Here is a 23,537-nt window from a genome sequence, read left to right on the forward strand (position 1 = left end):
AATGTGTGACTATAAACCTCCTATTTTGAATTGTAGTGTACACGAAGCTGTAGTGGAGGGATGAAGTCCAGACAGGTCCACTGTATTGGAGGAGACCTATGTAATGTAGACGAGGAACCAGCAAGGAACATGATCTGTAACAATGTAGAATGTCCAGAAACAACAACCACCACAACCACAACACCAACCACAACTACAACAAAGTCTACTACATCTCAAACGACAACCACCACACCAGCTCCAACAACTACTGTTTCCATGACAACCACAACTACAGTAACCACCATTCCTACTACAACCACAGTCACCTCAACACCTAAACCTGTCACCAGAGATCTGCCGTCCCAAGTGGTGGAGGAAGAGTCAGTTAATATAGTGTTATCGGGCTCCAAGGGAGCTAACTCTATAACTATACCTGAGGAAGGTGAGAAGGCTGTTCCCAATCAGGGAGAGGTGCAGAGGGAGGATGTTAACAGAGGAATTGATGTTAATATACATATAGCCAGGCCCTCTCGTCTCCATGGTGATAATGATAGAGATATAAGGGTCAGTGAAAATGATGAAATGAATGAAGAGGAAAATACTGACTTGTATAATGTGATGGAAGGAGGAATAGAACAAGATGAGGAGGACAAGGATTTCAACGATGAAGGTTATGAATCTGATACAGTGTTATCAGAGGATCAGCCAATAAAAGAATCTGAAACAAAAACTTCTAGTGAAAATGAACCAATCAATGAAGATTTGACAATGGACAGAGGAAATTCTTACCCAATCAGGCAACGTGTAACAGATGGTAGGTCAAATCCTGAAAATGATGGTGACTCTGGAACTGACAGACTTGAAATACCACAGCCAAAGGAAAACCAACCAACACAAGAACGTCGTCTACATGAACAAGACACTCAAACTGTTCCAGAGCAAGATATACAAAGACCATCAGCAAGACAGAATCTTGAAGTAAATTTAGAATCCTCACCAGAGCGATCTGAGATTGCTCCAAAAACACCTCCAAGGGGTCTTCTACAACCGCCAAGTACTGGAGAAAAGAGGATGATGCCTCGTCTACCAGGGAGGGGATCGGGACCCGGGAATGTAGAAAAGATCCGCCCTCTACCTAACACACCCATGATAAAGCCAGACTTTTTACCTATAATTAGTAATGCGGGTTACGAGTGGAAGTCGGCTAACTGGACCGAGGTGAGTACTCAAATTAATGTCATACCAGTCATCATTGCAATAGTGAAACTTCATCTTTATTATCAAACTGGAAATTAGAAATCACACTGTTTTTCGTTTTCTCACAAACAAACAATGCAATCAATTCCTTTTCACAAGAGCAGATAATTATGAATTATCAAAAGTCAGAGTTGCAGGAGTAGTTATCAAACACCGAAAGAGTAGATATTGCATGTTTTCAATGTGTATGATGTGTATTTGTTTAGAGCCAACAGGTATAGCCATTAGGTAACCTGTTCCTGATTCTTTAGACAATTATTTATTATTTTTTGTGATGTTAGTGTTCGAGGATGTGTGGCGCTGGGATCCAGACTAGGACCATTTACTGTGTAGACAAATCTAGTGGTGAGGCTGTGGACAATAGTCAGTGTGAAATCCGACACAAACCCAACGCCATCGACCGATGTAATGTTCACTCCTGCTCGGAGTGGGTGAGCGGAGAGTGGAGCTCGGTGAGTAGTCATAGACACACTTAGTACAGCTCAGAATTGGACTTCATATGTAGTGCAGTTCTAGCCATCAAATTCTTATAATTCTATGTTAAGTGTTGATTTAAAAATATGACCAATTAAAAAGAAACAATCATTGACTTGCTCAGACATCAATAGTATGTGCAATAATATGATTGTAGTACAACCATTTAGTACATCATAAACATTTGTGGTAATACGTTTGTAGTACAACCATTTAGTACATCATAAACATTTGTGGTAATACGTTTGTAGTACAACCATTCAGTACATCATAAACATTTGTGGTAATACGTTTGTAGTACAACCATTTAGTACATCATACACTTTAGACATTAAACATTTGTGGTAATACGTTTGTAGTACAACCATTTAGTACATCATAAACATTTGTGGTAGTACGATTATAGTACAACCATTTAGTACATCATAAACATTTGTGGTAGTACGTTATAGTACATAAATTACTAGTACAACCATTTAGTACATCATAAACATTTGTTGGTAATACGATTGTAGTACAACCATTTAGTACATCATAAACATTTGTGGTAATAGTTTGTAGTACAACCATTTAGTACATCATAAACATTTGTGGTAATACGATTGTAGTACAACCATTTAGTACATCATAAACATTTGTGGTAATATTGTAGTACAACCATTTAGTACATAAACCATTTTGTAGTACAACCATTAGTACATCATAAACATTTGTGGTAATACGTTTGTAGTACAACCATTTAGTACATCATAAACATTTGTGGTAATACGTTTGTAGTACAACCATTTAGTACATCATAAACATTTGTGGTAATACGTTTGTAGTACAACCATTCAGTACATCATAAACATTTGTGGTAATACGTTTGTAGTACAACCATTTAGTACATCATAAACATTTGTGGTAATTGTGTAGTACAACCATAGTACATCAAAACATTTGTAGTTGTAGTACAACCATTTAGTACATCATAAACATTTGTGGTAATACGTTTGTAGTACAACCATTAGTACATCATAAACATTTGTGGTAATACGTTTGTAGTACAACCATTTAGTACATCATAAACATTTGTGGTAATACGTTTGTAGTACAACCATTTAGTACATCATAAACATTTGTGGTAATACGTTTGTAGTACAACCATTTAGTACATCATAAACATTTGTGGTAATACGTTTGTAGTACAACCATTTAGTACATCATAAACATTTGTGGTAATACGTTTGTAGTACAACCATTCAGTACATCATAAACATTTGTGGTAATACGTTTGTAGTACAACCATTTAGTACATCATAAACATTTGTGGTAATACGTTTGTAGTACAACCATTCAGTACATCATAAACATTTGTGGTAGTACGATTGTAGTACAACCATTCAGTACATCATAAACATTTGTGGTAATACGATTGTAGTACAACCATTCAGTACATCATAAACATTTGTGGTAATACGTTTGTAGTACAACCATTCAGTACATCATAAACATTTGTGGTAATACGATTGTAGTACAACCATTCAGTACATCATAAACATTTGTGGTAATACGTTTGTAGTACAACCATTCAGTACATCATAAACATTTGTGGTAATACGTTTGTAGTACAACCATTCAGTACATCATAAACATTTGTGGTAATACGATTGTAGTACAACCATTCAGTACATCATAAACATTTGTGGTAATACGTTTGTAGTACAACCATTCAGTACATCATAAACATTTGTGGTAATACGTTTGTAGTACAACCATTCAGTACATCATAAACATTTGTGGTAATACGTTTGTAGTACAACCATTTTAGTACATCATAAACATTTGTGGTAGTACGATTGTAGTACAACCATTCAGTACATCATAAACATTTGTGGTAATACGATTGTAGTACAACCATTCAGTACATCATAAACATTTGTGGTAATACGTTTGTAGTACAACCATTTAGTACATCATAAACATTTGTGGTAATAACGTTTGTAGTACAACCATTTAGTACATCAAAACATTTTGGTAGTAGATTGTAGTACATTCATTAGTACATCATAAACAATTTGTGGTAATACGATTGTAGTACAACCATTTAGTACATCATAAACATTTGTGGTAATATGATTTGTAGTACAACCATTGTAGTACATCATAAACATTTGTGGTAATATGATTGTAGTACATCATAAACAATTGTGGTAATACGATTGTAGTACAACCATTCAGTACATCATAAACATTTGTGGTAATACGATTGTAGTACAACCATTCAGTACATCATAAACATTTGTGGTAATACGATTGTAGTACAACCATTTAGTACATCATAAACATTTGTGGTAGTACGATTGTAGTACAACCATTTAGTACATCATAAACATTTGTGGTAGTACGATTGTAGTACAACCATTCAGTACATCATAAACATTTGTGGTAGTACGATTGTAGACAACAACCATTCAGTACATCATAAACATTTGTGGTAATACGATTGTAGTACAACCATTTCAGTACATCATAAACATTTGTGGTAATATGATTGTAGTACAACCATTCAGTACATCATAAACATTTGTGGTAATATGATTGTAGTACAACCATTTAGTACATCATAAACATTTGTGGTAATACGTTTGTAGTACAACCATTTAGTACATCATAAACATTTGTGGTAATACGTTTGTAGTACAACCATTCAGTACACATCATAAACATTTGTGGGTAATACGTTTGTAGTACATCATAAACCATTTAGTACATCATAAACATTTGTGGTAATACGTTTGTAGTACAACCATTTAGTACATCATAAACATTTGTGGTAATACGATTGTAGTACAACCATTTAGTACATCATAAACATTTGTGGTAATACGATTGTAGTACAACCATTTAGTACATCATAAACATTTGTGGTAATACGATTGTAGTACAACCATTCAGTACATCATAAACATTTGTGGTAATACGATTGTAGTACAACCATTTAGTACATCATAAACATTTGTGGTAATACGTTTGTAGTACAACCATTTTAGTACATCATAAACATTTGTGGTAATACGATTGTAGTACAACCATTTAGTACATCATAAACATTTGTGGTAGTACGATTGTAGTACAACCATTTAGTACATCATAAACATTTGTTGGTAATACGATTGTAGTACATTCAACTTAAAATTGTAGTACATTCATAAACATTTGTGGTAATACGATTGTAGTACAACCATTTAGTACATCATAAACATTTGTGGTAATACGATTGTAGTACAACCATTTAGTACATCATAAACATTTGTGGTAATATGATTGTAGTACAACCATTTAGTACATCATAAACATTTGTGGTAATACGATTTGTAGTACAACCATTCAGTACATCATAAACATTTGTGGTAATACGATTGTGGTAATACCATTGTAGTACATCATAAACATTTGTGGTAATACGTTTGTAGTACAACCATTTAGTACATCATAAACATTTGTGGTAATACGTTTGTAGTACAACCATTTAGTACATCATAAACATTTGTGGTAATATGATTGTAGTACAACCATTTAGTACATCATAAACATTTGTGGTAATATGATTGTAGTACAACCATTAGTACATCATAAACATTTGTGGTAATATGATTGTAGTACAACCATTTAGTACATCATAAACATTTGTGGTAATATGATTGTAGTACAACCATTTAGTACATCATAAACATTTGTGGTAATACGATTGTAGTACAACCATTTAGTACATCATAAACATTTGTGGTAATACGTTTGTAGTACAACCATTTAGTACATCATAAACATTTGTGGTAATACGATTGTAGTACAACCATTTAGTACATCATAAACATTTGTGGTAATACGTTTGTAGTACAACCATTCAGTACATCATAAACATTTGTGGTAATACGATTGTAGTACAACCATTTAGTACATCATAAACATTTGTGGTAATACGATTGTAGTACAACCATTCAGTACATCATAAACATTTGTGGTAATACGATTGTAGTACAACCATTTAGTACATCATAAACATTTGTGGTAATACGTTTGTAGTACAACCATTTAGTACATCATAAACATTTGTGGTAATACGATTTGTAGTACAACCATTTAGTACATCATAAACATTTGTGGTAATACGATTGTAGTACAACCATTTAGTACATCATAAACATTTGTGGTAATACGTTTGTAGTACAACCATTTAGTACATCATAAACATTTGTGGTAGTACGATTGTAGTACAACCATTTAGTACATCATAAACATTTGTGGTAATACGATTGTAGTACAACCATTTAGTACATCATAAACATTTGTGGTAGTACGATTGTAGTACAACCATTCAGTACATCATAAACATTTGTGGTAATATGATTGTAGTACAACCATTTAGTACATCATAAACATTTGTGGTAATATGATTGTAGTACAACCATTTAGTACATCATAAACATTTGTGGTAATACGATTGTAGTACAACCATTTAGTACATCATAACATCATAAACAATTGTGGTAATACGATTGTAGTACAACCATTTAGTACATCATAAACATTTGTGGTAATATGATTGTAGTACAACCATTTAGTACATCATAAACATTTGTGGTAATAGGATTGTAGTACAACCATTCAGTACATCATAAACATTTGTGGTAATACGATTGTAGTACATCGTAAACATTTGTGGTGCAGTGATTAAGTTAACATACAAATGTGGTGAACCTGTAGTGATGATTAAATGTGATAAATGTTGATGTTACAGACATTACATATTTTACCGGTAGATGAGAGGAAAAGGCAAATTCACAGAATTGTCGTTTTATGTTGTAGTGCTCTGCTACTTGTGGAATGTCATCAAAAATGAGACTTGTGACTTGTCCTAATGGCAAAGTTTGTGATTTGGACCAGAAACCTTTAGAAATCATGTCCTGTGAACTGCCTGCCTGCCTCGCGTGGGTCCACGGTCAATGGAGTAGGGTAAGTTTTCATGACATTGACCAACAGACTAGGAATCATTTGATATCTCAGAATTTGTAATGCAGTTAAATGGTCTGAAATCTGGAATCTTAGATATTTTGTTTCTTTACTAGTTACTCAGGTGATTCTGTGAATACAATAATTGAACTTCAAAGGTATCAATGATCATTGGCAAGGGAAAAATTACTTTATAGAACAATTTACATCAAGGTATGATGGAATGGCAATGAAAATAAAATCAATGCTATTGTTCATTATGATATCAATATAACATATGGGTCCTTTAGACCTTCCCAACAATGTTTCACTGATACCATTCTGTATCTATATGGTGTCCTAAGACCTGTATGCCTTTCTGTGTTTAGTGCTCCAAGACCTGCGGTGGTGGAGAACAGGTACGTCTCGTCCAGTGTGTCAACATCACATCACAACAGAGGGGTGTCGGCTGCCCCACCCACACAAAACCTGGCGAGTTACAGCAGTGTAATATAGATTCTTGTCCTGACAATAATCATGGTGAGTGTTTAATCCACACGATAGGTTTCTGTAAGTTGTTAAAGGCTATTATACCAATAAAATATACCTGAATCAAGGTTAATCCACAAGATAGGTTTATGTAATTTGTTAAAGGCTGTTATACCAATAAAATATACCTAAATCAAGGTCTACATGTGTTATTTTAATTGATTTAATGAATTTGATAGAAATAATGAAAACTAGTTAAATGCCAGTCACTTTAATCGTTTTTGCTTACAGTAATAGTAATTGGTAGAGATAAAATTTGTAGTACATAGATGTGCGTGCAGAGCATAATGATTATTATGTAACTTTGACCTAAAAGTAGGAGTTAACAATAATTGTTTAAAGTATTTAAAAGTTTATGCTGAATAAGGAAATGCCACTGATCCTATTTAAAGAAAGACATAATATCCATTAGCAGGTAACATATGCTATTATGACATATTTGTTCTCTGATTTCCAGCTTTAAACAGACACCACTGTACCAGAGATAAGATGAGTAACCAGATTTGTCGTGCCCTGCGCAGAATGAATCAGTGTACAAAACTCTATGTACGCGTTAAATGTTGTCTCACTTGTAACGTACGACAGTGGAGGCGACGTCCTCACCAACGCCGTACAGCCAGGTAAAACCATAGCAACAGCCTCTTTCTGGAGGCTGCCTCTGACTTGAAATCCTGTCTGTTGAACTTGGAGAATCCAATTCAATATTGGATAAGAAAGTTTGAAGGAGACTTGAATTTTCCAGAAACTTGTCTCAACTTCAAACTTCCAGAATGTGCAATGTTTTTTGCTGAAACTCATATTGAATGTTGAAGTTTGCAGTTGGTTATGGCACTGAGTCATGTCTGGAAAAATGGAATTCTGTATTTTAAAGATGGCCATAGAACACTGACTACATTATGTCTCTAAAGTGATACAAGGGAGACAACTCTATACAGTATGTATAAAATAATACCGACAATAGTGTGACCATATATGGTAAGACATGTGACCAAACATGTGATATGAGATGGTTTGATATGTGATCATGTGACCGGAGGATGTGACATACAATTAAAGATGATGTAACGTGTGATTTTAGACAAAGTGAAAAAGGTCGGATGTCACACTTTATTTAATGTGGTGCTTAACGAGAAGTAAGAGGAATCTTGTACCTTGATGAGTTAATGAAGTCATCTCACATGTCTCTGCGTGTAACAAGTCCCAAGTACACTTTACAGTTGTCTCATAACCATCACAAAAACTCATTTATAAACATGTATAAAGCCTAAAACCATCTATGCATATTACTCTGACTTGTTGTCTAGAAACCCCTCCCAGTAATGGACCTAAGCTTACCTCCCCTGGTATATATAAGTCTAGTAATTACCTCCCCTGATATATACTGAAAACTTGACAATGGTAAACTACGGAATTTCTCCTAACTTTTCATGTATGAAATATTATAAATACCGAACCTTGTTGATGGTCTAAGGAGGGATGCATTTTGTGATTACCGAGTAGAGAATACGAGCTTTATTGAATATTGGAATTTGTGATTAGACTCCCATGTACAAGGTGCTGTAAAGTGATGTATATTGTATAATGATGTATCAGAGACTCGTACACTGTAACAAGTCACTTGTTGATGTTTTCTCACACTTTTGTTTTAGTTTATGCTATAACAGATTTTAAATTGTTGTTAGAAGTGGTGATCTCTATCTAATATGTTCCAATGTAATGTTGTATCCTAACAATAGATTTTGTACTCATGACCTCTGAACCTTGTGTGTAACAGAGGATGGCTTGTATTTTGTATGTAAAATATATATCTATATATGTTGATTGGTCAAAATCAATTTTCACCTGGTCAAATTAACATACATAATTCTATGACAATCGGTGAAATAAGATTGTTAAAGAAAATTGTTTCATTAGAAAATTGCTTTTAATGAGTTTGTTGATATTTAATGTGATCAATGAAATAAACTATGTAGAATTTGTTGTGTACATGATTTATGTATACTTGTTGTTTTGGGAGTCTTTGGTCAGTATCTGATATATATATACTGTATTATTGATCATACTGTTTATCTAGCTAATTCTCCATTATTTACTGTATCTTTCGTCCATTAATTGATATGACAGGCCCAATTAATTATCAGCCTTACTTTAGCTGTCGAGTTTCCCTGTGTGTTGAAAGTTTCCCAAATACAAGTCAGCTAGCCGAAGGTTCTGTCTGTACAGTGCTTTTCAATGCCTCTTCAGGATTATCAAGAAAATAGTTAAAATTTGTTAATTTGAAAAAATGAATTTATACATACAACATTGAATAGATAAACTATCTAAGGCACACCTATGCAAAATAATAATTCATTGGTTATATTTTAGTTCATGAAACAAATTTAACCCTTCAACAAATTGTATTGTATTGTCAACTACTGCTGGACCAAGACCATCACCAACTCCCTGTAAATGTACACCTATCTGTTGTACCCTATAATGTCCAACGTATGTGTAAGGTACATCAGAGTTTGTAAACTTACATGTTGTAAGGTCGCCCGTGTCATGAAATACTCATTATGATACATTTACTTCTCTTCATAATAATGTCTTTAAATTATCTAGGGTGTTTAAAGTAGAATAAAAATCACCAAAACTTACTCATAGATGTGTAGAAATAATTCTTTGTCTGACTGTATAGAATGATCTACCCATCTGAACTGTGTGTGTTTCCCTATATTTCATACTTTATAACCTGTACAATTAACCTGTCAAGGACCACTTGTTTGTTTAAATATTTTTGTGTTTTTTCTACCCAAATGACCAGTCTATTTATAATTTGTGCCTTCAGAGTAGTAGAATGTTCACTTACTACCACATCAGTCAGTTCTTTATAAAATGTCAGTTCATGTTCTGTTGAGTAAGAAAGGGTCTTACCTTTACGAGTTTTCTGTCTTCATGTGTTAAAATGCAACCTGGGGCTTGACCCATGTTTTGAGAAGCAAACACTATATATATAAATATTCATAATATGGGCTATGTGTGTTAGAAATTTGTCTAGACCCTGTGTTATAAAAGAAAGATATTTTACTTCAGTATGAACTTTGACCTGGATCACAATCAATGAGCAGTTCTATACCTAATTGATACAATATATAATATGTCTATATGTTTGTATGTTTCACTTTTTAAGGGGTGCTCCCTCATGTTTGTATTATAGATGTTTAATAGAAACAACGTCTGTGCTCATTATTATAAATCTGATCACAATTAAAAATGAAAATGCTATATGTATTTACTCCCCTCCCCAAACACAGGGATCGGTAACCTTCACATACAATATACTCATATGTGAAGGTCATCATTAACAGACCCTGTAACTTAAGATTATTAAAGTGAGTAATTGCCTAGCATTTATTTATAGTTTATATACTGACCAATATACATACTCAGTGACCCCTGACCTATATAGATAGTCAGTGACCCCTGACCAATATAAATAGTCAGTGACCCCTGACCAATATACAAATGTAGATAGTCAGTGACCCCTGACCAATATAGATAGTCAGTGACCCCCGACTAATCTAGATAGTCAGTGACCCCTGACCAATATAAATAGTCAGTGACCCCTGACCAATATAAATAGTCAGTGACCCCTGACCAACATAAATAGTCAGTGACCCCTGACCAACATAAATAGTCAGTGACCCCTGACCAACATGAATAGTCAGTGACCCCTGACCAATATGAATAGTCAGTGACCCCTGACCGCTATGCCTAGTGATTATTTAGAGTAAGTCTGTTAGTAGTGAAATATGTATGATGCTTGTATGTTTATATTTATGCAATGTTTAATGTTGATACAATTATGTCAGAAATTTTTTTCTCCATACCTTGTCAATAAACTTTAATAATATGCTCAAATATACCTGGTGTCCTCTTCTCTTTATGGCCATTTGGATACCCCTCCCCTAAGGCCATTGGGGGAGGGGTTGTATCTTCTCTTTATGGCCATTTGGATACCCCTCCCCTAAGACCATTGGGGGAGGAGTTGTATCTTCTCTTTATGACCATTTGGATACCCCTCCCCTAAGGCCATTGGGGAGGAGTTGTATCTTCTCTTTATGGCCATTTGGATACCCCTCCCCTAAGGCCATTGGGGGAGGAGTTGTATCTTCTCTTTATGGCCATTTGGATACCCCTCCCCTAAGGCCATTGGGGGAGGAGTTGTATCTTCTCTTTATGACCATTTGGATACCCCTCCCCTAAGACCATTGGGGGAGGAGTTGTATCTTCTCTTTATGACCATTTGGATACCCCTCCCCTAAGACCATTGGGGGAGGAGTTGTATCTTCTCTTTATGACCATTTGGATACCCCTCCCCTAAGACCATTGGGGGAGGAGTTGTATCTTCTCTTTATGACCATTTGGATACCCCTCCCCTAAGACCATTGGGGGAGGAGTTGTATCTTCTCTTTATGACCATTTGGATACCCCTCCCCTAAGGCCATTGGGGGAGGAGTTGTATCTTCTCTTTATGACCATTTGGATACCCCTCCCCTAAGACCATTGGGGGAGGAGTTGTATCTTCTCTTTATGGCCATTTGGATACCCCTCCCCTAAGCCATTGGGGGAGGAGTTGTATCTTCTCTTTATGGCCATTTGGATACCCCTCCCCTAAGACCATTGGGGGAGGAGTTGTATCTTCTCTTTATGGCCATTTGGATACCCCTCCCCTAAGGCCATTGGGGGGGAGTTGTATCTTCTCTTTATGGCCATTTGGATACCCCTCCCCTAAGGCCATTGGGGGAGGAGTTGTATCTTCTCTTTATGGCCATTTGGATACCCCTCCCCTAAGGCCATTGGGGAGGAGTTGTATCTTCTCTTTATGGCCATTTGGATACCCCTCCCCTAAGGCCATTGGGGGAGGAGTTGTATCTTCTCTTTATGGCCATTTGGATACCCCTCCCCTAAGGCCATTGGGGGAGGGTTGTATCTTCTCTTTATGGCCATTTGGATACCCCCCCCTAAGGCCATTGGGGAGGAGTTGTATCTTCTCTCTTTATGGCCATTTGGATACCCCTCCCCTAAGGCCATTGGGGGAGGAGTTGTATCTTCTCTTTATGGCCATTTGGATACCCCTCCCCTAAGGCCATTTGGGGAGGAGTTGTATCTTCTCTTTATGGCCATTTGGATACCCCACCCCTAAGGCCATTGGGGGAGGAGTTGTATCTTCTCTTTATGGCCATTTGGATACCCCTCCCCTAAGGCCATTGGGGGAGGAGTTGTATCTTCTCTTTATGGCCATTTGGATACCCCTCCCCTAAGGCCATTGGGGGAGGGGTTGTATCTTCTCTTTATGGCCATTTGGATACCCCTCCCCTAAGGCCATTTGGGGAGGAGTTGTATCTTCTCTTTATGGCCATTTGGATACCCACCCCTAAGGCCATTGGGGGAGGGTTGTATCTTCTCTTTATGGCCATTTGGATACCCCTCCCCTAAGGCCATTGGGGAGGAGTTGTATCTTCTCTTTATGGCCATTTGGATACCCCTCCCCTAAGACCATTGGGGGAGGAGTTGTATCTTCTCTTTATGGCCATTTGGATACCCCTCCCCTAAGGCCATTGGGGAGGGGTTGTATCTTCTCTTTATGGCCATTTGGATACCCCACCCCTAAGGCCATTGGGGGAGGGGTTGTATCTTCTCTTTATGGCCATTTGGATACCCCTCCCCTAAGACCATTGGGGGAGGAGTTGTATCTTCTCTTTATGGCCATTTGGATACCCCACCCCTAAGGCCATTGGGGGAGGAGTTGTATCTTCTCTTTATGACCATTTGGATACCCCTCCCCTAAGGACCATTGGGGGGAGGAGTTGTATCTTCTCTTTATGGCCATTTGGATACCCCTCCCCTAAGGCCATTGGGGGAGGAGTTGTATCTTCTCTTTATGGCCATTTGGATACCCCTCCCCTAAGGCCATTTGGGGAGGAGTTGTATCTTCTCTTTATGGCCATTTGGATACCCCTCCCCTAAGGCCATTGGGGGAGGGTTGTATCTTCTCTTTATGGCCATTTGGATACCCCTCCCCTAAGGCCATTGGGGGAGGAGTTGTATCTTCTCTTTATGGCCATTTGGATACCCCTCCCCTAAGGCCATTGGGGAGGGTTGTATCTTCTCTTTATGGCCATTTGGATACCCCCCCCTAAGGCCATTGGGGGAGGAGTTGTATCTTCTCTTTATGGCCATTTGGATACCCCTCCCCTAAGGCCATTGGGGGAGGAGTTGTATCTTCTCTTTATGGCCATTTGGATACCCCTCCCCTAAGGCCATTGGGGGAGGAGTTGTATCTTCTCTTTATGGCCATTTGGATACCCCACCCCTAAGGCCATTGGGGGAGGGGTTGTATCTTCTCTTTATGGCCATTTGGATACCCCTCCCCTAAGGCCATTGGGGGAGGAGTTGTATCTTCTCTTTATGGCCATTTGGATACCCCACCCCTAAGGCCATTGGGGGAGGGGTTGTATCTTCTCTTTATGGCCATTTGGATACCCCTCCCCTAAGGCCATTGGGGGAGGGGTTGTATCTTCTCTTTATGGCCATTTGGATACCCCTCCCCTAAGGCCATTTGGGGAGGAGTTGTATCTTCTCTTTATGGCCATTTGGATACCCCACCCCTAAGGCCATTGGGGGAGGGGTTGTATCTTCTCTTTATGGCCATTTGGATACCCCTCCCCTAAGGCCATTGGGGGAGGGGTTGTATCTTCTCTTTATGGCCATTTGGATACCCCTCCCCTAAGGCCATTGGGGGAGGGGTTGTATCTTCTCTTTATGGCCATTTGGATACCCCTCCCCTAAGGCCATTTGGGGAGGAGTTGTATCTTCTCTTTATGGCCATTTGGATACCCCACCCCTAAGGCCATTGGGGGAGGAGTTGTATCTTCTCTTTATGGCCATTTGGATACCCCTCCCCTAAGGCCATTGGGGGAGGAGTTGTATCTTCTCTTTATGGCCATTTGGATACCCCTCCCCTAAGACCATTTGGGGAGGAGTTGTATCTTCTCTTTATGGCCATTTGGATACCCCTCCCCTAAGGCCATTGGGGAGGGGTTGTATCTTCTCTTTATGGCCATTTGGATACCCCACCCCTAAGGCCATTGGGGGAGGGGTTGTATCTTCTCTTTATGGCCATTTGGATACCCCTCCCCTAAGGCCATTGGGGGAGGAGTTGTATCTTCTCTTTATGGCCATTTGGATACCCCTCCCCTAAGGCCATTGGGGGAGGAGTTGTATCTTCTCTTTATGGCCATTTGGATACCCCTCCCCTAAGGCCATTGGGGGAGGAGTTGTATCTTCTCTTTATGGCCATTTGGATACCCCTCCCCTAAGGCCATTGGGGGAGGAGTTGTATCTTCTCTTTATGGCCATTTGGATACCCCTCCCCTAAGGCCATTGGGGGAGGAGTTGTATCTTCTCTTTATGGCCATTTGGATACCCCTCCCCTAAGGCCATTGGGGGAGGAGTTGTATCTTCTCTTTATGGCCATTTGGATACCCCTCCCCTAAGGCCATTGGGGGAGGAGTTGTATCTTCTCTTTATGGCCATTTGGATACCCCTCCCCTAAGGCCATTGGGGGAGGAGTTGTATCTTCTCTTTATGGCCATTTGGATACCCCTCCCCTAAGGCCATTGGGGGAGGAGTTGTATCTTCTCTTTATGGCCATTTGGATACCCCTCCCCTAAGGCCATTGGGGAGGAGTTGTATCTTCTCTTTATGGCCATTTGGATACCCCTCCCCTAAGGCCATTGGGGGAGGGGTTGTATCTTCTCTTTATGGCCATTTGGATACCCCTCCCCTAAGGCCATTGGGGGAGGAGTTGTATCTTCTCTTTATGGCCATTTGGATACCCCACCCCTAAGGCCATTGGGGGAGGGGTTGTATCTTCTCTTTATGGCCATTTGGATACCCCTCCCCTAAGGCCATTGGGGGAGGGGTTGTATCTTCTCTTTATGGCCATTTGGATACCCCACCCCTAAGGCCATTGGGGGAGGAGTTGTATCTTTTGGCCTTTATGGATACCCTCCCCTAAGGCCATTTGGATATTCTCCCCTCCCCTAAGGCCATTGGGGAGGGGTTGTATCTTCTCTTTATGGCCATTTGGATACCCCACCCCTAAGGCCATTGGGGAGGGGTTGTATCTTCTCTTTATGGCCATTTGGATACCCCTCCCCTAAGGCCATTGGGGAGGGGTTGTATCTTCTCTTTATGGCCATTTGGATACCCCTCCCCTAAGGCCATTGGGGGAGGGGTTGTATCTTCTCTTTATGGCCATTTGGATACCCCTCCCCTAAGGCCATTGGGGGAGGGTTGTATCTTCTCTTTATGGCCATTTGGATACCCCTCCCCTAAGGCCATTGGGGGAGGAGTTGTATCTTCTCTTTATGGCCATTTGGATACCCCTCCCCTAAGACCATTGGGGGAGGAGTTGTATCTTCTCTTTATGGCCATTTGGATACCCCTCCCCTAAGACCATTGGGGGAGGAGTTGTATCTTCTCTTTATGGCCATTTGGATACCCCTCCCCTAAGACCATTGGGGGAGGAGTTGTATCTTCTCTTTATGGCCATTTGGATACCCCTCCCCTAAGACCATTGGGGAGGGGTATCTTCTCTTTATGGCCATTTGGAATACCCCTCCCCTAAGGCCATTGGGGAGGGGTTGTATCTTCTCTTTATGGCCATTTGGATACCCCTCCCCTAAGGCCATTGGGGGAGGAGTTGTATCTTCTCTTTATGGCCATTTGGATACCCCACCCCTAAGGCCATTGGGGGAGGGGTTGTATCTTCTCTTTATGGCCATTTGGATACCCCTCCCCTAAGACCATTGGGGGAGGAGTTGTATCTTCTCTTTATGGCCATTTGGATACCCCTCCCCTAAGACCATTTGGGGAGGAGTTGTATCTTCTCTTTATGGCCATTTGGATACCCCTCCCCTAAGACCATTGGGGGAGGAGTTGTATCTTCTCTTTTATGGCCATTTGGATACCCCACCCCTAAGACCATTGGGGAGGGGTTGTATCTTCTCTTTATGGCCATTTGGATACCCCTCCCCTAAGACCATTGGGGGAGGAGTTGTATCTTCTCTTTATGGCCATTTGGATACCCCTCCCCTAAGACCATTGGGGGAGGAGTTGTATCTTCTCTTTATGGCCATTTGGATACCCCTCCCCTAAGGCCATTTGGGGAGGAGTTGTATCTTCTCTTTATGGCCATTTGGATACCCCTCCCCTAAGGCCATTTGGGGAGGAGTTGTATCTTCTCTTTATGGCCATTTGGATACCCCACCCCTAAGGCCATTGGGGGAGGAGTTGTATCTTCTCTTTATGGCCATTTGGATACCCCTCCCCTAAGACCATTGGGGGAGGAGTTGTATCTTCTCTTTATGGCCATTTGGATACCCCTCCCCTAAGACCATTTGGGGAGGAGTTGTATCTTCTCTTTATGGCCATTTGGATACCCCTCCCCTAAGGCCATTGGGGGAGGGGTTGTATCTTCTCTTTATGGCCATTTGGATACCCCTCCCCTAAGACCATTGGGGGAGGAGTTGTATCTTCTCTTTATGGCCATTTGGATACCCCTCCCCTAAGACCATTGGGGGAGGAGTTGTATCTTCTCTTTATGGCCATTTGGATACCCCTCCCCTAAGGCCATTGGGGGAGGAGTTGTATCTTCTCTTTATGGCCATTTGGATACCCCTCCCCTAAGACCATTGGGGGGAGGAGTTGTATCTTCTCTTTATGGCCATTTGGATACCCCTCCCCTAAGACCATTGGGGAGGAGTTGTATCTTCTCTTTATGGCCATTTGGATACCCCTCCCCTAAGGCCATTGGGGGAGGAGTTGTATCTTCTCTTTATGGCCATTTGGATACCCCTCCCCTAAGACCATTGGGGGAGGAGTTGTATCTTCTCTTTATGGCCATTTGGATACCCCTCCCCTAAGACCATTTGGGGAGGAGTTGTATCTTCTCTTTATGGCCATTTGGATACCCCACCCCTAAGGCCATTTGGGGAGGAGTTGTATCTTCTCTTTATGGCCATTTGGATACCCCACCCCTAAGACCATTGGGGGAGGAGTTGTATCTTCTCTTTATGGCCATTTGGATACCCCTCCCCTAAGGCCATTGGGGGAGGAGTTGTATCTTCTCTTTATGGCCATTTGGATACCCCTCCCCTAAGACCATTGGGGGAGGAGTTGTATCTTCTCTTTATGGACCATTTGGATACCCCTCCCCTAAGGCCATTGGGGGAGGAGTTGTATCTCTCTTTATGTATCTTCTCTTTATGGCCATTTGGATACCTCCAATCCCCTAAGGCCATTGGGGAGGGGTTGTATCTTCTCTTTATGGCCATTTGGATACCCCTCCCCTAAGGCCATTGGGGGAGGGGTTGTATCTTCTCTTTATGGCCATTTGGATACCCCTCCCCTAAGGCCATTGGGGGAGGGGTTGTATCTTCTCTTTATGGCCATTTGGATACCCCTCCCCTAAGGCCATTGGGGGAGGGGGTTGTATCTTCTCTTTATGGCCATTTGGATACCCCACCCCTAAGGCCATTGGGGGAGGGGTTGTATCTTCTCTTTATGGCCATTTGGATACCCCTCCCCTAAGGCCATTGGGGGAGGGGTTGTATCTTCTCTTTATGGCCATTTGGATACCCCTCCCCTAAGGCCATTGGGGGAGGGAGTTGTATCTTCTCTTTATGGCCATTTGGATACCCCCCCCTAAGCCATTGGGGGAGGGTTGGCCATTTGGATACCCCCCCCTAAGGCCATTGGGGAGGGGTTGTATCTTCTCTTTATGGCCATTTGGATACCCCTCCCCTAAGGCCATTGGGGGAGGAGTTGTATCTTCTCTTTATGGCCATTTGGATACCCCTCCCCTAAGGCCATTGGGGGAGGAGTTGTATCTTCTCTTTATGGCCATTTGGATACCCCTCCCCTAAGACCATTGGGGGAGGAGTTGTATCTTCTCTTTATGGCCATTTGGATACCCCTCCCCTAAGGCCATTGGGGGAGGGGTTGTATCTTCTCTTTATGGCCATTTGGATACCCCTCCCCTAAGACCATTGGGGGAGGAGTTGTATCTTCTCTTTATGGCCATTTGGATACCCCTCCCCTAAGGACCATTGGGGGAGGAGTTGTATCTTCTCTTTATGGCCATTTGGATACCCCACCCCTAAGGCCATTGGGGAGGAGTTGTATCTTCTCTTTATGGCCATTTGGATACCCCTCCCCTAAGCCATTGGGGGAGGAGTTGTATCTTCTCTTTATGGCCATTTGGATACCCCACCCCTAAGACCATTGGGGGAGGAGTTGTATCTTCTCTTTATGGCCATTTGGATACCCCTCCCCTAAGACCATTGGGGGAGGAGTTGTATCTTCTCTTTATGGCCATTTGGATACCCCTCCCCTAAGACCATTGGGGGAGGAGTTGTATCTTCTCTTTATGGCCATTTGGATACCCCTCCCCTAAGGCCATTGGGGGGAGGAGTTGTATCTTCTCTTTATGACCATTTGGATACCCCACCCCTAAGACCATTGGGGGAGGAGTTGTATCTTCTCTTTATGACCATTTGGATACCCCTCCCCTAAGGACCATTGGGGGAGGAGTTGTATCTTCTCTTTATGGCCATTTGGATACCCCACCCCTAAGGCCATTGGGGGAGGGGTTGTATCTTCTCTTTATGGCCATTTGGATACCCCTCCCCTAAGGCCATTGGGGGAGGGGTTGTATCTTCTCTTTATGGCCATTTGGATACCCCACCCCTAAGGCCATTGGGGGAGGAGTTGTATCTTCTCTTTATGGCCATTTGGATACCCCTCCCCTAAGGCCATTGGGGGAGGAGTTGTATCTTCTCTTTATGGCCATTTGGATACCCTCCCCTAAGACCATTGGGGAAGGGTTACATCTTCTCTATATGGCCATTTGGTCCCAAAATGCAATTTCACATCTAAGGTCCTAGGAGAACATATGCATGGAATTCTAGCGTTAATTCATTAGTATTTATTAACGGACACTCGGACAACGAAGCACGGACAATTTGCCCACCATATAATGATTTTACTTTAAACTTTTGTGCCATTTACATTAGCACCATTAACACCCCCCCCCACCCCCTCCTTTCAACTTTTTCTGGATCCGCCCCTGATATAATACATATAATTGAGGCCACTAGAAGATGTAGTAGATAAGTGTTTCTAATAAGAAGAAGAGTAGATTCTCCTGAGGAGCAAGCGTCCTTTATTTCATCAAAGACACCGCTGACTTGTCAAACAAAATCAAATCATTATCTTGCTATCCTAATGTTTTACTTTTAGCTTATACAACTTTCAATTGTACAGAATGCAAAACTGCGAGTTCCAAATTTAACATCCGTTAAAGTTTTCAAACGCTAATCTCTTCATTTTTCACCGACAATACAGAATTGGAGGCGTCTGTAGCTTGTTTGATAACACCCGAGTTGACACGCATCAGACATACACGCTGAAGCTGTTTTGCAGTCGTGCAGACGTCGGTTTGTCTCCATCAGACAAGTGTAAACTTCCGAGAAAACGAGGTACTGGGCGGACGTCAGACAGGCGACACACGCCATCAGCAAGACGAACTTCACAGCAGTGTTGACCATCTACAATCAGAGACAAAAACACACAACTAGCCAAGTTAATAATATCAGTTAACTGTCTGATACCAGGACCCAGTTTCGTGAACATTCCTTAAAGATTTTCTCAATAAAAAGCAAGAACAGAATAATTAGTATTTTTTCTTCAGTTACAAAAGATATATATTTGACACCATTTCCACCATTGAAAACATTGAGCTTCTAATTTCACTTCAACATAAAAATATTAAAAATAATTCATTGCATCCCGAAAAAATTCCGCAGCATTATGTCCTTTATGAGAAAAAGTACTGATTGCGCATGCACCGAAAGCAAATTACATTATGTCATATCATTTTTTACTAGACATATATATTAATGATTAAACATCGAGTATTGTTCAAATGATGAGGATCATTTATGCTCTGTCGGCGGTGGAGCATCTTTAACTTATAGGAATTCTCCATAGAAAAGCATAACAAAAAAGGAAAATCTTAAGTTAATGAGCCTTGCTTAAATCTGTAAAGCTTTCCTATGGAGAATTTTTAAGCTAAGTGATTCCTTAGATTTAAGGAATGTTGATAAAACTGGGCCCCCGCTAGCATAAATTATGAATATGTGTTCAATCTAACATTAAAAATGATGATTTCTCAGCATCCATGATATCCGTCTTATTTATAGCTAATTAATACGTGTGTTACGTATACTAGGCCCACTACCTTTCCGAAAAAAGAAGTTTCTTAAAAACCAATAATAACATAGGAAAATATATATGGATGGACTAAGATGAGGTTACGGCACCAAACAAATTATTGCGTAAGCTTAGCTGCAATATTGTAGCTCAAAAAACTTTTAGACAGAAAATGGTATCGCTCTAAATTAAAACCTACATTGGATGTCAACGGCTTTTCAGCGATGCCAAAAATTCATCACGGACACTTTGCGTACAATAACACTAATCTACAGAGACAATTATCCGCATGTACAATATATGGATCCTTTATAATATGTCGATACAGTGTAGTACAGTATGTATGACGCACTTTCAAACGGAAACTGGCTGAATAGTTGTTTTAGATCATAAAACTGCGCCATGGTATAACAGATTTTGGATTTTGATTTTAAATATTTTATTGCCACTAGGAGCAATAGCATTGGGCATAAGGTGTACAACTTATATGAAGCCCTCTCCCAAAAATATAAAGGATATTTAGAATCAACAATACACGGACATATAATTTAAATGATATACTGAAAGTTATTGAAACATATTCAACATGCAGACTACTTACCTTAACCTATAACAAGCAAAGCTGGCCCTTAGTTAATCAATGTTCTTGATTTGTCTCTCTCCCGTGATCGTCAATTACAGATGTAGCTAAATACACAGAGGTTCTGGAACATGTTGCATATCTCGCCCCTGGCTCCAGCAGATGTTTCCAACATTTGATATAACAGCGTTTAACGTGGCAGATTTTGACATTTTAATAGCAAGCAAAAACTAAATGACAGCAAATTACTCCTTTCTAGCTTAGAGATGGAAAATGTATCCGGCTGTGCTAAATTCAATGCTTTTTAGTTTTTTTGCGTAAACACATATTATCTGGTTTGTAGAATAACAAAATATCGCGTGTAAACATTTAACCCGCAATAAATTGTCTCTGACAGTTCTTTAGCGGGATAAATATGTAAACTCAACAACGATTATAGGTAATAATTAGTTATTGTGAAAGTTCTGAACGACTTTCTCGTTGACTATCTGTACATTACAATGATATTGTGATAATCTCATTGCCTATCTGTACATTACACCGATATTGTGGTAATTCCATTGCCTATCTGTACATTACACCGATATTGTGATAATTCCATTGCCTATCTGTACATTACACCCATATTGTGATAATCACATTGCCTATCTGTACATTACACCGATATTGTGATAATCTCATTGCCTACATGTATCTGTACATTACACCGATATTGTGGTAATCTCATTGCCTATCCGTACATTACACTGATATTGTGGTAATCTCATTGCCTATCTGTACATTACACCGATATTGTGATAATCTCATTGCCTACATGTATCTGTACATTACACCGATATTGTGGTAATCTCATTGCCTATCCGTACATTACACTGATATTGTGGTAATCTCATTGCCTATCTGTACATTACACCGATATTGTGATAATCTCATTGCCTACATGTATCTGTACATTACACCGATATTGTGGTAATCTCATTGCCTATCTGTACATTACACCGATATTGTGATAATCTCATTGCCTATCTGTACATTACACCGATATTGTGATAATCTCATTGCCTATCTGTACATTACACCGATATTGTGGTAATCTCATTGCCTATCTGTACATTACACCGATATTGTGATAATCTCATTGCCTATCTGTACATTACACCGATATTGTGATAATCTCATTGCCTATCTGTACATTACACCGATATTGTGGTAATCTCATTGCCTATCTGTACATTACACCGATATTGTGGTAATCTCATTGCCTATCTGTACATTACACCGATATTGTGATAATCTCATTGCCTATCTGTACATTACACCCATATTGTGATAATCTCATTGCCTATCTGTACATTACACCGATATTGTGATAATCTCATTGCCTATCCGTACATTACACCGATATTGTGATAATCTCATTGCCTATCCGTACATTACACCGATATTGTGATAATCTCATTGCCTATCCGTACATTACACCCATATTGCGGTAATCTCATTGCCTATCTGTACATTACACCCATATTGTGATAATCTCATTGCCTATCTGTACATTACACCGATATTGTGATAATCTCATTGCCTATCTGTACATAACACCGATATTGTGATTATCTCATTGCCTATCAGTACATTACACCGATATTGTGATAATTTCATTGCCTATCCGTACATTACACCGATATTGTGATAATCTCATTGCCTATTCTTGCATTACACCCATATTGCGGTAATCTCATTGCCTATCTGTACATTACACCGATATTGTGATAATTTCATTGCCTATCTGTACATTACATCGATATTGTGATAATTTCATTGCCTATCTGTACATTACACCTATATTGTGATAATTTCATTGCCTATCTGTACATTACACCGATATTGTGATAATCTCATTGCCTATCTGTACATTACACCTATATTGTGATAATCGCATTGCCTATCTGTACATTACACCGATATTGTGATAATTTCATTGCCTTTCTGTACATTACATCGATATTGTGATAATCTCATTGCCTATCTGTACATTACACCGATATTGTGATAATCCCATTGCCTATCTGTACATTACACCGATATTGTGGTAATCTCATTGTCTATCTGTACATTACACCGATATCGTGATAATCCCATTGCCTATCTGTACATTACACCGATATTGTGATAATCTCATTGCCTATCTGTACATTACACCTATATTGTGGTAATCATATTGCCTTTCTGTACATTACACCCATATTGTGGTAATTTCATTGCCTATCTGTACATTACACCCATATTGTGGTAATCCCATTGCCTATCTGTACATTACACCTATATTGTGATAATCTCATTGCCTATCTGTACATTACACCTATATTGTGATAATCTCATTGCCTATCTGTACATTACACCG

At 39.8% G+C, this 23,537-nt stretch overlaps 1 protein-coding gene and 1 long non-coding RNA gene across 2 annotated transcripts in view; one reads left to right on the plus strand and one right to left on the minus strand.

Moving 5' to 3' along the window:
• LOC138332965 (A disintegrin and metalloproteinase with thrombospondin motifs 6-like) overlaps window positions 1-11,138 on the plus strand; it is a 73,051-nt gene extending 61,913 nt beyond the window's left edge. The window contains exons 21-25 of the mRNA XM_069281045.1: window positions 37-1,200; window positions 1,521-1,691; window positions 6,562-6,708; window positions 7,074-7,224; window positions 7,691-11,138. Coding sequence (XP_069137146.1) covers window positions 37-1,200; window positions 1,521-1,691; window positions 6,562-6,708; window positions 7,074-7,224; window positions 7,691-7,857 — 1,800 coding nt within the window. The 3' untranslated portion in view covers window positions 7,858-11,138. The remainder of the gene's footprint in view (window positions 1-36; window positions 1,201-1,520; window positions 1,692-6,561; window positions 6,709-7,073; window positions 7,225-7,690) is intronic.
• Window positions 11,139-19,553: 8,415 nt separating this feature from the next.
• On the minus strand, window positions 19,554-21,311 carry LOC138332517 (uncharacterized). The gene is made up of 2 exons (XR_011209839.1): window positions 21,158-21,311; window positions 19,554-19,892 (listed from the first exon to the last, which is right to left on the minus strand). It is a non-coding gene; the product is annotated as an uncharacterized lncRNA (long non-coding RNA).
• Between the last annotated feature and the right edge of the window lie 2,226 nt (window positions 21,312-23,537).

Source organism: Argopecten irradians, chromosome 10 (genome assembly GCF_041381155.1).
Source record: "Argopecten irradians isolate NY chromosome 10, Ai_NY, whole genome shotgun sequence".
NCBI classification, from domain to species: Eukaryota; Metazoa; Mollusca; class Bivalvia; order Pectinida; family Pectinidae; genus Argopecten; species Argopecten irradians.